Source organism: Macaca nemestrina, chromosome 15, assembly GCF_043159975.1.
Source record: "Macaca nemestrina isolate mMacNem1 chromosome 15, mMacNem.hap1, whole genome shotgun sequence".
Taxonomy (NCBI): Eukaryota; Metazoa; Chordata; class Mammalia; order Primates; family Cercopithecidae; genus Macaca; species Macaca nemestrina.
In genome coordinates this window covers 105,777,693-105,793,470 of record NC_092139.1, presented here as the reverse complement: position 1 = coordinate 105,793,470, position 15,778 = coordinate 105,777,693, and the positions used below count along the sequence as shown (strand labels likewise).

The 15,778-nt window shown below is 55.6% G+C and overlaps 2 protein-coding genes across 7 annotated transcripts in view; both read left to right on the top strand.

The window, feature by feature from the left end:
* LOC105464455 (phospholipase A2 group VI) overlaps positions 1-8,434 on the top strand; it is a 73,989-nt gene extending 65,555 nt beyond the window's left edge. For all 5 annotated transcript variants that reach the window (XM_011712400.2, XM_011712398.2, XM_011712399.3 and 2 more), the window contains 5 exons: positions 3,745-3,881; positions 4,275-4,429; positions 6,274-6,441; positions 7,356-7,429; positions 7,628-8,434. In XM_011712400.2, the coding sequence (XP_011710702.2) occupies positions 3,745-3,881; positions 4,275-4,429; positions 6,274-6,441; positions 7,356-7,429; positions 7,628-7,772 (679 nt within the window). In that variant the 3' untranslated portion in view covers positions 7,773-8,434. The remainder of the gene's footprint in view (positions 1-3,744; positions 3,882-4,274; positions 4,430-6,273; positions 6,442-7,355; positions 7,430-7,627) is intronic.
* Positions 8,435-8,879: 445 nt separating this feature from the next.
* The window catches only part of LOC105464458 (BAR/IMD domain containing adaptor protein 2 like 2), a 30,958-nt gene continuing 24,059 nt past the window's right edge, over positions 8,880-15,778 (top strand). Inside the window, exons 1-5 of one of the 2 annotated variants that reach the window (XM_011712404.2) lie at positions 8,880-8,928; positions 9,218-9,382; positions 10,515-10,590; positions 11,358-11,444; positions 11,786-11,847. In XM_011712404.2, coding sequence (XP_011710706.2) covers positions 9,332-9,382; positions 10,515-10,590; positions 11,358-11,444; positions 11,786-11,847 — 276 coding nt within the window. In that variant the 5' untranslated portion in view covers positions 8,880-8,928; positions 9,218-9,331. Of the gene's footprint in view, positions 8,929-9,217; positions 9,383-9,483; positions 10,358-10,514; positions 10,591-11,357; positions 11,445-11,785; positions 11,848-15,778 lie in introns of those variants that run through there. The other variant, XM_011712402.3, reaches the window with a different exon arrangement.

Sequence of the window (15,778 nt, the reverse complement as noted above, 5' to 3'; positions counted from 1 at the left end):
GCCTTGGCCTCCCGTTACAGGCGTCAGCCACCGTGCCCAGCCTAGTTTGTGCTTGTTATGTCTCATTCACGAACCCCTTTGCTGCCCCCAGGCAGCATGCGATTCTCCTGTGTCAAGTTGGAAAGCTCTCTAGATCTGCCTTTTACATTGAGATCTTTTATCAACCCGGAATTGATTTTTGTGTGAGGGTGAAGTCCAAGATCCAATTGAATGTTTTCCAAATGGTTGGATGATTGGCCGATTTTCCCAGCCCCATCTGTGAAGTCCGTCCTTCTCTCTGCTTCCTCAGCAGTGGGTCAAGCGTCCCTCTGTGCCTGGATCTGCTCCAGGCTGTGTTCTGTTCCACTGGTTGGAAAGCTGTCCCTGTGCCCGGACCACAGAGCATAAATGACTCCAGCTGTGTGGTGAGTCCTGGTGTCTGGACGGCAGATCCTCCACCTTGGCCTTCTTCAAGAACATCGTGGCTATTCTTTTTTTTTTTTTTTTTTTTTTTGAGACGGAGTCTCGCTCTGTCACCCAGGCTGGAGTGCAGTGGCCGGATCTCAACTCACTGCAAGCTCCGCCTCCCGGGTTTACGCCATTCTCCTGCCTCAGCCTCCCAAGTAGCTGGGACTACAGGCGCCCACTACCTCGCCCGGCTAGTTTTTTGTATTTTTTAGTAGAGACGGGGTTTCACCGTATTAGCCAGGATGGTCTCGATCTCCTGACCTCATGATCCGCCCGTCTCGGCCTCCCAAAGTGCTGGGATTACAGGCTTGAGCCACCGCGCCCGGCCCATCATGGCTATTCTTGGGGGCGGTAGAGAGAAGCAGATACAAGCATTGACCCTGAAGTTTCTACCTCTTCTCAAAAGTAGGAATATGCCAGGCATGGTGGCTCAAGCCTGTAATCCCAGCTCTTTGGGAGGCTGAGGCAGAAGGATCACTTGAGGCCAGGAGTTCGAGACCAGCCTGGGCAACATAGTGAGACCCTCATCTCTACAACAAAATTAAAACTAACAGGTAGCTGGGCATGGTGGCGTTATGGCTGTAGTCCCAGCTACTTGAGAGGCTGAGGTGGGAGGATCACTTGAGCCCTGGAGGCTGAGGCTACAGTGGTCTGTGATCCCATCACTGCTCTCCAGCCTGGGCAATAGAGTGAGACCCTGCCTTAAAAAAAAAAAACACACACACACACACAAATTATAAAAAGAAAAATATTTATAAATTCTACTCCATTAAAAACATGGTTCCACCCAAATAAATACAACAAAAACATCATAAAGGGAGTAAAAAGACAAGCCACAGAGTAGGAGAAAAGGGCCGGATGCAGTGGCTCACGCCTGTAATCCCAGCACTTTGGGAGGCCGAGGCAGGTGGATCACGAGGTCAAGAGTTCAAGACCAGCCTGACCAAGATGGTGAAAACCTGTCTCTACTAAAAATACAAAAATTAGCCAGGCGCAGTGGCAGGCACCTGTAATCCCAGCTACTCGGGAGGCTGAGGAAGGAGAATTGCTTGAACCTGGTGGGTGGAGGTTGCAGTGAGCTGAGATCGTGCCACTGACTCCAGCCTGGGCGACAGAGTGATACTCCATCTCAAAAAAAAAAAAAAAAAAAAAAAAAGAGTAGGATAAAAGATTTCAAATCCATACATCCATCAAAGGACTCATTTTCAAAATATGAAAAGATCATTCAGAAATGCTCAAAATAGTAACCACCATTTTGCTTTCTCTTCCTATGAGTTTGACTACTCCAGGTACTGTTAAGTAAAATTTGTGGGGGATAATTGGTTTGGACCAGGATTCTGTACCAGGCCCAACAGACCAAACCAATATGGAGTCACTCATGCCAAGTGAACCTAGTTAGCTTAGGCATATACCCATGTAATAAATAGCTGAGTTCTGGTTAGCTACAACAGCTGAGCTTTAATCAATCATAGATGGCCACCTGATTCAAACAAGGCAAACCAATTAAGCTCCACACGTCACTTTGGTTTTCAGCCCATCAACGCTGCCTAACCACGTTTCAGGCCAGAGTTCTTTGAACCTATTCTGGTTTTGTGGGCTGTCTCTCAGTTCATCAATAAAAGCCAATTAACATCTTTAAATTTGTTGCAATTTTATCTTTGACAGTACCTTATGTAAGTGGAATCATACAGTATTTGTCTTTTTGTGACTGGCTGGCTTTCTTTCTTTCTTTCCTTTCTTTCCTTTCTTTCTTTCTTTTTTTAGACAGGGTCTTGCTCTTATCACCCAGGTTGAATGCAGTGGCACAATCTCGGCTCACTGCAATTTCCGCTTCCTGGGTTCAAGTGATTCTCCTGTCTCAGCCTCCCAAGTAGCTGGGATTACAGGTGCCCGCCACCACACCCAGCTAATTTTTTGTATTTCAGTACAGACAGAGTTTCACCATGTTGACCAGGCCGGTCTTGAACTCCTAACCTCGTGATCCACCCACCTCGGCCTCCCAAACTGCTGGGATTACAGGCGTGAGCCACCGCACCCGGCCATGACTGGCTTATTTCACTTGGCATCCATGTTGTAGCGTGTGTCAGAATTTCCTTCCTTTTTAAGGCTGAAAAACTCCATTGTCTGTATCCACCACGTTTTGCTTCTCCATTCATCCACTGATGGATATTTTGGTTGCCACCTTTTGGCTATTGTAAATAACACTGCTGTGAACGTCAGGTGTGCAAGTACCTGTTTGAGGCCTACTCTCTATTACTAGTGCCTTCTCCAGAGAGAATTCTGATGGGTTCAGTTTGATCATATTTTAAGATTTTTGTGTCCATGCTGCTGTGGAGCTTGACCCGTTTTTTCCTATTTTGGGTTTTGAGGAAATATTTCCTCTTTTTATTTTTTTTGGAAGAGTGAGTGTAATAGTGACTTTATTTTGAATTTATGGTAGAACTTCATAGTAAATTCTTCTAGGCTTGGAGTTTGCTTGATGGGAAGATTTTTGATGATGGAATTAATTTCTTTAGTGGTTGTAAGACCACTTGGGATTTCTAAATACCTTTTTGAGTTAGTTTTGGTTAAGTGAGGTTTTTCTAGGAATGTGTCCATTTCATCTAAATCTTCAAGCTTACTGGCATAGAGTGGTTAAAAAAAAAATTTTTTTTTTTGAGACGGAGTTTCACTCTTGTCACCCAGGCTGGAGTGCAATGGTGTGATCTTGGCTCACTGCAGCCTCCTCCTCCTGGGTTCAAGCAATTCTTCTGCTTCAACCTCCCAAGTAGCTGGGATTACAGGCATGCGCCACAACGCCTAATTTTTGTATTATTAGTAAAGACGGGGTTTCACCATGTTGGCTAGGCTGGTCTCGAACTCCTGACCTCACGTGATCCATCTGCCTCGGCCTCCCAAAGTGCTGGGATTACAGGCATGAGCCACTGCAGCCAGCCGATTCTCCTTTTTCTAATATCTGCAGTGTCTGTTGATGCGGCCCCCTTTTCTTTCCTGATTCTGATAACAGATAACAGACATGTTTTATCAGTCTTGCCACAGGTTTTTCCATTGGATTAGCCTCTCAAAAAAACCACCTTTTGCCGAATTGCCCTCCCAAGGTTGGACCAATCTGACACTCCTCCAGCACTGCCGGAGAGAGCCTGTTTTTGGAAGATGGTGGGGGGAGAAGCCCACCTATCCCAAACAGAGATTGGAGTAGGCACTCTGCTGCCCAAGGCCCTGGGGTGTGAATGGCGGGGAAGGGGAAAGGCGAATGGGCGGGTGGCTCAGCAGTCCTCCTGCCTCATTTCTCTCCAGGGTGATGCTGACAGGGACACTGTCTGACCGGCAACCAGCTGAACTCCACCTCTTCCGGAACTACGATGCTCCAGAAACTGTCCGGGAGCCTCGTTTCAACCAGAACGTTAACCTCAGGCCTCCAGCTCAGCCCTCAGGTTTAAACCATGTTTGATGCATCCATGGGAAGCGACTGGCCCGAGAGGCTGCAGGGTGGTGGGTGGGAGTCGTGCACTTGCCATCAGGCACCCTCACTGTGCCACCAGCCCACCCACTGTAGTGGTCTTTATTGGCTGAGGACAGGGATTGCAGGGGAGCTGTCAGGCCCCCGGCAGGTTAGAAAAGTCCCTGGAAAGTTCTCAGCTGTACCTGCCTTCCACCAGGACGAACTGGCCAGACAGTGTAGCCTTGTGGGTCCTGCTTCTGTAGAGTTCCCAGCCTCCCCTCTTCCCCCACCCCCAGCCCCCCACATGCACACCCTGAGATCTGGAGCGCATGGGTTTTATACCAGTTCCTTGTGCCACTGGGCCACCCTCCTTCCCCGCCCCTAGACCAGCTGGTGTGGCGGGCAGCCCGAAGCAGCGGGGCAGCTCCTACTTACTTCCGACCCAATGGGCGCTTCCTGGATGGCGGGCTGCTGGCCAACAACCCCACACTGGATGCCATGACCGAGATCCATGAGTACAATCAGGACCTGATCCGCAAGGTGAGTGCCGCAGGCCAAATGCCTGGACCCGCCGCTCCCTGGAGCCAATCCTGTTTCAGCAAACCGTGCTAGGGACTGACCCCCAGGACAGCAGGTGGCTTTTACACATGCACTTATTCATATGTGCACGCAGGGCAACTTGATCTCACTGGAACCTGTTCCGCGGGTGGGGTCTGCCTGAAGCACTGTGCTAAGGGGGGGTCTGAGGACCACTGTGCTCTAAGTGTGCATGAATGGGGAGGGCAGCATGCGTACCATGAACGTACCCCTCGAGCCAGCCTGGGGACAGGACACGTGTTTGCCCTTGAGCTCACCTCTGTGGATAGACAGTCCACCAGGAATGCCTGCCCCCACCGGTTGCTGGTGCTGTGGTGGAGGACCGTGATGCCTCTGCTAAAACGCCTGGGGGCTCGGAAAGGGCTCCATGGAACAGGGGACCCATCCTGAGGCCTTTGGGGACAGAGCAGTGCAGAATCAGTGATCTGGAGGAAGAGCAGCAGCCCTCCCCCTGCGGAGGTACAGCAGAGGCTGGCAGGACCCAGCATGCTAGGGGAGGCCCTGTGGTGCGGCGGGCAGTGGGTGACCAGGGTGGGTGAGCACGGTGGCTGAGCTCGGGCCCTGGAGCCAGAGCGCATCTGGGGGTCCTGATTCTGCCCGCGCTCACTGCAGCTACTGAATGGGGCCATCATAGTGCCTGCCTGGGGAGGCTGCGAGGCCTTGGCATGCTGTTGGCTGTGAAATGTTCACAGCAGCGCCGGGAGCCTCAGCTCCATCCTTGATGCTGTGGTTTCCCGAAGCCCCAGGGCATCCTGGGCGGCGCAGCAGAGGCTCTGGGCGGTCAGAGAAGGGAGCGCCCTCTAGGGGCCAGACCAGGCAGGGCGGGCTTCCTGCAGGCGGCAGAGACCGTCAGACCCTAGCCAGTCTAACTCTCCTATTGCGTGCGGATGGGGAGCCTGGGACCCCAAGTGGGAGGCATCACCCAAGATCATCCTGCAAATTGGCAGCAGAGCTTGTTCGGAAACAAACAAGAGAAGCAGCGGCCGGGCACGGTGGCTCACGTCTGTAATCCCAGCACTTTGGGAGGCCGAGGCAAGCGGATCATGAGGTCAGGAGATCTAGCCCGTCCTGGCTAACACGGTGAAACCCCGTCTCTACTAAAAATACAAAAAAATTAGCCGGGCGTAGTGGCAGGTGCCTGTAGTCCCAGCTACTCGGGAGGTTGAGGCAGGAGAATGGTGTGAACCCAGGAGGTGGAGCTTGCAGTGAGCCAAGATCGCACCACTGCAGCCCAGCCTGGGCAACACAGCGAGACTCTGTCTCAAAAAAAAAAAAAAAAAGAGAGAGGCAACACCCAGGGCTCGGGTTCAAGCCTTAGCCCCTACTTCCCTACCATGTGGCCCTGGCAGCTGCTTCCGGGCCTGAGCTTTGCTGAGAGCCCTCATTTGCAAACTGGGTGATTGGTGCCCTCTCCACAGACTGGCTGGAGATTAAATGAAGTAATGATGCAAACACCTGGCAAATCACTGACACCAAGAAACACCCTCTACCTTTCCTCCCCTGGCCGCGACTTGAGTTGGGCCAGGATCATGGGGTGAGCGGGATCCTTCTCGCAGCTGGTGTATGTGTGGTCCTGTTGGTACAAAGGTGCTATCCTGAGCAGATGGCATGTGATGCCCGCACCAGCCCTTCCGGGGGTGGCTGGAAATCATGCCAGGCGTGCTCTTGCCACCAGAGACCTCTTGCCCTGTTCTCATGTGCCACAGAGCCCAGTCTTGGGCCTCTCCTTGACGCTCCCCTTACCTGTAGAAGGTCCTTTCTGACTGCCCCTGTACTGTTCCCAACAGGGTCAGGCCAACAAGGTGAAGAAACTCTCCATCGTTGTCTCCCTGGGGACAGGGAGGTCCCCACAGGTGCCTGTGACCTGTGTGGATGTCTTCCGTCCCAGCAACCCCTGGGAACTGGCCAAGACTGTTTTTGGGGCCAAGGAACTGGGCAAGATGGTGGTGGACTGTGTGAGTGTGGGCCCCTCCCCCAGGCCACTTCCCTCAGGGTCTGCAGCCCAGGTGGATGGCTTCCCCTCATCTTGTGGGGCCTTTGGTGTCGGGGGAGACAGCAGGGCTGTGTCCATCGCCTTTAGCCAGCTGGAGGGAGAGAGAGTCCCCAATTCGGAGTCTCAGGGCAGGGTAGGGACCCTCAGTGACCACCAGCAGGGGGGTTTTCAAACCCTTTTTAGCTGTAGATCCCTTTCTGCAAACATAGCCCAGTGTAGAAGCCCAGAATGGACAAAAGCTCCAGAGTGGGCTGGGCACTCACCCCTATAATCCCAGCACGTTGGGAGGCTAAGGTGGGTGAATCACTTGAGCCCAGCAGTTTGAGACCAGGCTGAGCAATATAATGAGACTTCGTCTCTACAAAAAAATAAAAAACTTAGCCGGACATGGTGGTGTGTGCCTGTGGTCCCAGCTACTCAGGAGGCTGAGGTGGGAGGATTGCTTAAGCCCAAGAGGCAGAGGCTGCAGTGAGCTGTGATCATGCCACTGCACTCCAGCCTGGGCAACAGAAGGAGACCTTGTCTCAAAAAAATAAAAATAAAAAAAAAAGAAAGAAACTTCAGGGAGAGGGGACATGGAGGCCTGTCCACTCAGCCACTGCCCTTTTCCCAGCTCACCCGCTACACTTTTCCCAACTCACCATCCCTGAAAGGGCACTGCTGAGACCTCTGCCCCTCTGATTGCACAGCTGGGACAGTCCCTGCAGTCCCAGGAAGGGGTTTTGCCCGAGCCACTCTCCTGCTGTGTGGCTCAGCCCGACTCGAAAGAGCCTGGGGCTCCCGAGGCCAGGGCTCTGAGAGTGCAGGGCAGGGCCAGGCGGAGTGCGGGCCAGGTGGGGTGTGGGCCCGGCGCTCAGCAAGGCTGCTTCTCACCAGTGCACGGATCCAGACGGGCGGGCTGTGGACCGGGCGCGGGCCTGGTGCGAGATGGTCGGCATCCAGTACTTCAGGTGAGGGCTCAGCCGCCCCAGCCCTTGGCCCCGTGCCCTGGCCTGGTCGGTCTCACCGACCTTCCCTTCCCAGCCCTGGTGTGGACTTTTCCTTTCCCCAAGGGTCTGCTCTGTTCCCCAAGCCCACCCTGGTGCCAGCTGGCATCCCCTGCCCAGCCTGAGCATCCTAGGGTGACCCCCTCCTCCTGGCCCGAACAGATTGAACCCCCAGCTGGGGACGGACATCATGCTGGATGAGGTCAGTGACACAGTGCTGGTCAACGCCCTCTGGGAGACCGAGGTCTACATCTTTGAGCACCGTGAGGAGTTCCAGAAGCTCATCCAGCTGCTGCTCTCACCCTGAGGGCCCCCGGCCTCTTGCCGGCCCCAACGGACCTCATCCATTCAGCCCCTGCAGGCCAGGCCCAGCCACTGTCCTCCCAGGCAGATCCGGGCCCAGGCAGCTCTGCATCCATAGACAAGGCCTGGGAGAATGCCAAGCTGCCTGCCCGAGGCTGGTCCTGAAGGCCTCTCTCCCACTAACCCCGCCTTCCAGCACTTTCTGTCATTCCAGGCTGGGAAAGTCTAGAGCCCGCTTTGGCCCTTTCCCTGACTGTAAAGGACAACTGACTCCCCCATCAGCTCAAACATTAAGGGTACCCGGGTGCAACTGTGCCCCTGCCCCCAGCCACAGCCTCCCTGAGGGCCTGTGGGGCTGCCTCCGCCCTAGCCCCTAGCAAGGGCATTCCCAGGCTTCCTAGTGGGTGCAGCCCACTCCCTCTGCCGTCTGCTCTGTTACCTGAGGGCTGGGACTAGAGAAATGGGGTGTCCTGCACCCCATCAGCCAGGAAAGCCCAGGCCGCAGGAGCAGGATGCCCGTTCGACTTTACCCCTCACACCGGCCCAGCTGCTCACACTGCCCCACCCCGAGAACTCTCAGCTCTCGAAGGTCATTCCTGGGGGTTTCTTCTTCCCAATGGAAGTGGCTTAAGAGCCAAAACTGTGAAATAAACCATTTGGATTCGAGTTCACCTGTGTTGTGTGTGCAGTGGTGTGAGTTCCCCCTGCTCCCCTGAACCCCAACTCCTCTCAGCCTTGACCCTCGGCCTTGACCAGCCTTTTCCGGCCCTTAGGGTGTTCAGAGGCAGCTGCCAGGCCCACAAAGCCCAGGCAGGCCCAAGGGGGGACACAATCCTCAGCCTCATCTTGGAGGACCCAGGGAGAGCCCCATTTGTCACCCAGAGAGGCCGGGGACTCTGCATGGACAGGCAGCGCATGTGCAGGGCCAAGGTCTGCCCAGGACTGGGCAACTCCAGCGTCTGTGCTGCTGCAGCTCCAGCAGGTGGAGGAGCTGGGCGGGCCAGAGTGGCTTTGGAAGCCACAGAGGGCGTGGCCCCACGGTGAGCCGCAGGCCGGAGGACAGTGAGAAGTACAGCAGCGTTGCCCTCCAGCGGCTGCGTCCGCTGGGTCTGGCAGAGAGGGTCCTGGGGGAGGGCATTGGGCAATGCCAACCCAGTAAGGTGGGCAATGCCTGGTATAGGCAGGTGGGAGGGTGGGGCCCCCCAGGGTCAGGGGTCCTTGAGGAGGGGGTGGCCCAGGAGGGGGCTCATCCACATGGGCACTTGTATCAGCCCACGGCTCCGAGGGGTGAATAATTGAAGGGCAGGTCACACGAGCCCGCCCGTCACAGGATGCCTTCCCCACCGGGTCCGGTTACGCCCCAGATCACATTCTGACATCCCGAGCTGGTGAATAATTAAGCTGCCACTCCTCTGAGGCAGGCCTCCATCTCCAGGTCCCTCTCTGCAGCTTCCTCGCTGCCGGCCGAGCCGTGGGCACCTGAGGAACTACCCACCACTGTTCCCAGCTGTGCCATCACCACCAGCTCCCTGCCTGCTGCTCAGACCCGGTGACAGCCCCTCCATGGCCCCCGAGATGGACCAGTTCTACAGGTCCACCATGGCCATCTACAAGGTGAGCGCGTGCATGGCCAAGCCAGGGCCTGAGCCCCTCCTCCCAGGGCGCAGAAGTCATGCCCGCTCTGGAGGACGGAGGGCCAGCCGGGGCTGCAGGTGTCCTGGAAAGGGAAGCCTGGAGCCAGGCTGGGCCGGGGTGGGTACGGGGGTAAGGATGCCTGAGAGCACTCAGCCACACAGCAGGAACCCCCAACTCCCAGATGCTGGACAAGGCAGGAGAGGGTCCAGGGCCCAGGGTGGGGAGAGTTGAGAGTCTGGATGAGAATGGCCTGGCTGCCCGGCCTGGGAATGAAGACCCTCTCTCTCTCTCTGTCTCATTTCTGAGCCCCTCACTCAGACTTCCTACTTCACCCCCAGGGGGTTGCTGCAGCCGCCACAGACATTTAGCACCTCCTGTGTGCAGGATCCTTTCACCTGTAAGCCTCAGGCCACCCACCTGTGAAGTCAAAAATGACCACCCTGTTTGATAGATGAGAAAACTGAGACCAAATGGGTTAAACAGCTCATTCAAGGTCATGGAGGGAGGGAGAGGCACTGCTGGGACTTGAACCGAGACCCAAGTCCAAGTCCAGGCCTAAGTCCAGGCCCGTCTCCACCATCCAGGGAGCTCTCTGCCCTGCCCCAGCCTGGGGTGGCCCACACTAATCCAGCCACAGCCCTGCCTACGGCGGGGCTGTTCTTGGAGGAGGGCAAGAGCTGCCCTTGCCCCTGGGGCGACTGTTGGCAGCCCCATGTGTCTAGCCCAGCAAGGCCTGGACACAGGGCAGGGCTGAGCCGTGCCCAGTGGGGACCACAGTGGGTGGGCCAGCTTCAGCCCAGCGGGAGGAGAACCTTCCAGGTGCACCATCTCGGGAGGTACCTCGGTCCTGCCAGAGCAGGTGTGAGCAGGAGCTGGTTGTGAGGGGACCATAGCTTGGAACAGGACCCCAAAAGATGGACTCTGAGGTCCCGCAGCCAAGAGCCAGGATTCTGGGTGAGCCTAGGTTTGTAGGTGGGCTCCCCAAAGTCCAGGAGCTTCTCACTGGGCTGGGGGTGCCCTGTCCCTGACGCCCGGTGACTTGACTCTGTCCATTGTTCCTTCTCGCTCCCCCATCTCCACACGTTTTTCCTCCCCTGGCCCTGGGGTCCAGAGCATCATGGAGCAGTTTAACCCCGCCCTGGAGAACCTGGTGTACCTGGGCAACAACTACCTGCGTGCCTTCCACGGTGAGTGCCTGTCCGGGCCACCCAGCACCAGCCCTGGGCCTCTGCTGTCCCCACCCCCAGTCCCCTCCCAGCTTCTCTGCACCCCACACCTGTTCATCCTCAGCCCTACACCCTCCTACCCACCACCCTCACCCTCACACCTCTGCGGCCAGAAAGGCCTTATGCACCCCCACTCTCCTGTGACCACGCATCCCAGTCCACACCCAGCACCCCTCATTGCCCCCTCCTTCAGGTGCCTCCAGACACTCCCATGATATAGTAGCAGGCCCTGCAGGCCCACACAACCCCAGTGCAACCCCTGATACATTTCTAGGCATCACCTCGATGCCACCTGCTGAACCCACCCCTATACCAGTCCCACCTCTGCACCCAGACTCACACGGCAGCTGGCTTCCTCACTCTGACCGGCCACCATCCACAGGCCCTACACTCACTCGGTCCCCACGCAAACCCTTGTACCGGTCTGCTTTGGCTGCTCATACCTGCCAATAGCACCCCTCTACCCACCAGCGCTGATCAACCCTGAACCTCAGGGCCACCCATTCCCCTACTTCTTAGATGCTGTCCACGCCACCTCCCTGCCCCCAGCTCTCACCTTATGCCCCACACCTGAGCTTCACAGCTCAACTGGCCACACCCTCCTCGGGGGCACACACAGATGCCCACACCCCACCCAGGACAGACACAGTCCCTTCCGGATGAAAAGAGCCTCCAGAAGGGTGGGGTAGAGGCAGGGCTGGACCGGACCTGTCCCTCCTGGTCCATAGCTCTGTCTGAGGCAGCCGAGGTCTACTTCAGTGCCATCCAGAAGATTGGGGAGCGTGCCCTGCAGAGCCCCACATCGCAGATTCTGGGTGAGGCTCCCCCTCCATGGCAGACCCCATTCTTGGGCCCTCCTTTTGCACCCTTGCCCTTCCAGGATGCCCCGCGTCCCTGACACAGGCCTTGCAGCCCAAGGCCCAGAGCCAGACTCTCGTTCTGGGGCCCAGGCTCCCCCCGACCACTCCCTGCCGGGCTGCTTCCAGGCTGGGACACGCACGGCCTGGCTCCTAGAGAGCCGTATGGGAAGTTCCCGGACTTTGGTCCTGAAATCCGGCCTCGGGCAGGCCCTCTGTTGGCTTTCAGCGGAAGAGGGTGGTGGGCGGGCGGGGCAGGCTTCCCCACACCAAAGCCACAGCTCCATCCATCCCTCCAGGGGAGATCTTGGTGCAGATGTCTGACACCCAGCGGCACCTGAACTCTGACCTGGAGGTGGTGGTGAGTATCAGACTCCAGGGCCTGAAGGGGTCACTCGAGGAAAGCGGGGTGCGTGCCAAGGAGAGGGCCCAGCCTACCAGATGCCCTTCCCAGGGGGGATGACCGTGGCTGCCCTTCCCAGCACCTGGCTCTGTGGGGCACGGTTCCATGCAATAGTCGTTCAAGCTTTTAGCAGCCCTAGGAGGCTGGTGGCATTTCTGCCTGGATTTTATAGAGAAAGAAACTGAGTCTCAAAGAGCTAGTCATTGCCTGAGATGCCAGAGTGAGTGGAGGCCCAAGGAGGAGAAAGGCCCTTTCGCTGCGGCCCTCCTCACTGCAGCCGCCCAGGGAGCAGCCACGCGGACCTGACCATGTCACTCCCAGGAGCAGAATCATTCCACGGCCCCACTGCCCACAGAACTGAACGCAGGCTTCTCAGCAAGGGCTCCCACGCTCTGCTGACCCAGCAGCTTCTCCCGACACCCCAACACAGCCCAGCTCCCCGGAAGAGCCGGCCCTCTGCTGGTGTCCCCGCTGTGGGGCTGCTGCCCTGCTGTCCTCTTAGCCTACAGCCACCGGTCCCTTCCTCTGCTGCCCAGTTGAGAAGCAGCTGTCCCCTCCTTCCCAAAGCCTCCTCTGACTCCTGAGGCAGTTTCAGTCACCCCTCCCCCTGGACTCCCAACAGTCTGTTCGTAGCTCGTGGTGGCTTCAAAGCCCAGCTTCACCAGTGACTAGTTTTGTGACCTTGGATTCTGTGCCTCCGCTTACCTATCTGAGAAATGGAGAGAATCATAGTAACTGCCTCCCAGGATTCTTGAGAGGATGAAGTGAATTAATAAGCATAAACTGTTTGCCCTGGCCCCCGCAAGGCCCCTGGGTACCTTAGCTATGAGAACTAGAAGTTAACTCGCCTGCCCCATCCCTCCTGAGACTGCGAGCTCTGCAAACGCTTCCTTCCGCTTCCTTCCTCTCTGTAGCTCCAGGGCCTGGCGCCAAGCAGGGCTTCAATGACACAGGGGAAAGAAAAGAGCCGAGGGAGTGGGCTTGGCTAGATGGAGAGAAGAGAGGGCTTTCCAAGGGAACACAGCAGCAGGCTGCACACAGCCATGAGTGGGCAGTGGGCAGACGTGAGCCAGGGCTTGAGCGCGGGGGCTGAGTGGGAGAGGTGGGGTGGGGCCTAGTGGTGAGGCGCCTTGGAAGGTTCAGAAGGAAATTTCAGCTAATTGTTCTCCCTCCAATGTGTGAAGGGAACCCCTGGAAGTCAGGGTGCTCTTTGGAGGATACCATAAAATACTGGTCAGCTGGGCATGACGAACAGTCTTTTTTTTTTTTTTTTTTTTTTGAGATGGAGTCTCACTCTGTTGCCCAGGCTGGAGTGCAGTGTCGTGCTCTCAGCTCACTGCAACCTCCACCTCCCAGGTTCAAGCGATTCTCCTGCCTCAGCCTCCCAAGCAGCTGGGATTACAGGCACCTGCCATCATGCCTGGCTAATTTTTTCATTTTTTTTGTAGAGATGGGGTTTCACCATGTCAGCCAGGCTGGTCTTGAACTCCTGACCTCAAGTGATCTGCCCGCCTCGGCCTCCCAAAGTGCTGGGATTATAGGCATGAGCCACCGCGCCTGGTTGGGGAGCAATTTTTCTATTAGAAAATGCACATCCCACGCACACACAAGACCGTGCCCCAAGGCCCCTGGGCTCCGTGCACTCCGTGAGCACTTTAGGATGTCGCATTAAGCCCCTGCCACCCCCTTGGACGTGGGCACAGAAGTTATGGAGCCTGTGGGTTCCTGTCCTTGTGTTCAATGGCTGACCTTGTCACTTGTGGCACACCTGGGCTGGGCAGGGATGAGTATCACCCAGGCCCACTCAGTAAGGAGAGCTGCCCTCTCCAGGCAGTGGCACCTCGGTCGTGACAACTGGGCAGGTCCAGTGGCCAGAATCACACCAGACAGAACAGTGCCAGAGGCCACCCCCACCTGCAGCTCATTTACTTGATCCCTACTGACGACCCTGTGCCAGGCACTGTGGGAGGCAGCGGGGATACAGCAGACAAAAACCCCTGCCATCCCAAGGAGGGAGCCAGAAATACCCACAGTGAGTAAGTGAATCGATACGTAACACGTTCCATGCAAAATATGCTAGGAGAAAAGTAGAGCAGGGACGGGATGTCTTTGGTGGGGGTGCAGCTTTTAACAGATGCTCAAGGAAAACATCACCAGAAAGGTGACATTGAAAAAGGCCTAAAGGGCCTGGCGCAGTGGCTCACGCTTATAATCCCAGTACTTTGGGAGGCCGAGACGGACGGATCACCTGAGGTCAGGGGTTCGAGACCAACCTGGACAACATGGTGAAACCTTGTCTCTACTAAAAATACAAAAAAATTAGCCGGGCATGTGGTGGCGGGTGCCTGTAGTCCCAGCTACTCGGGAGGCTGAAGCAGGAGAATCGCTTGAACCTGGGAGGCGGCGCTTGCAGTGAGCCGAGATCGCGCCACAGCACTCCAGCCTGGGTGACAGTGAGACTCTGTCTCAAAAAAAAAAAAAAAAAGAAAAAGAAAAAGGGCTGAAGGAGGTAAGGGCATTAGCCAGGGAGACCTCTGGGGGAAGGGCATTCTGGACAGAAGGGACAGCGCATGGAAAGGCCGAAGGCTGCAGTAGAGGGTGAGTGTGAGATAAACAGCCAGCAGGACTGTGGTCCTTCCCTGACCCTGCAGGCCCCAGCAGGACTGTGGTCCTTCCTCTCAGTGAAAGGGACACCATGGGAGGGTCTTGAGCCAAGGAGGGACAGGATCTGACTTAAAAATTTTTTTTTAATGTTTTTTATTGTAAACTAAAACACACACAGAAAATCTTGCTGAACAGATTAGAGCCGAATGAATCATTATTAGGCAAACAGACCTGAAACTACCATGCAGAACTTTGCCAGCCTCCCCAGAAGCCCCTTCAGGTGCCCCCGTCAAAACCACAGCCTCTCCCTCCCTCTAAAAGTGGCCACTGGTCTGAGGTCACATTTCCTTGTGTTCCTTTGTAGTTTATCACTCTACCTTACAGCCTAAGACACTAAAATTTGGTTTTACTCTTAAAAAAAAATTTTTTTTGACCGAGTGTGGTGACTCATGCCTGTAATCCCAGCACTTTGAGAGGCCAAGGCGGGTGGATCACGAGGTCAGAAGATCGAGACCATCCTGGCTAACACAGTGAAACCCCGTCTCTATTAAAAATACAAAAAATTAGCCGGGCGTGGTGGCGGGCGCCTGTAGTCCCAGCTACTCGGGAGGCTGAGGCAGGAGAATGGCGTGAACCTGGGAGGCAGAGCTTGCAGTGAGCCAAGATGGCGCCACTGCACTCCAGCCAGGGCAAAAGAGCGAGACTCTATCTCAAAAAAAAAAAAAAAAAAAATGAGTCTCTTTGAACCTATGGGTTCCCCTTCCATCTGTTTCTTTTCCTTACACTTTGTCTGTTGGAGACCCTGGGACCGTCTGCCCTGACTTTCCTATAGTCTGGAAGTTGCTGATGGTGCTCTCCTGGTATGTTCAGCTGCTTTCTCTGTCCTCTGGATCCGGAGGCTTGATCAGACTCCAGTGCCATGCCCTTGGCAAGACCAGAGGGGCTGCTGAGTTCTTCCACCAGGAGGCATCGCTGTGTCCAGATCTGCCTGGCATCACGGGATACGCACCACTATTCTTCTGACGCCCTTTCAAAACATTCTTAGCTAGGATGCTTCCAGAAAGAGACGCTTCCCCTTATCCGTTGTTATTACCCACTGGCACGTTTCATATGGGGAGGGCAGGAGAAAGGTTTCATTCATTCCCTTTATTCATCAGGTTCCAAGATAATGAATCTGTGCCCTGTCATCCTCTGAAGGTGAAGCCACCAATTAATTTTATGTTTTAACTAGCACCATTATGTAGTACTTTTATTTATTATAATCAATATCATAGATTTAAACTCA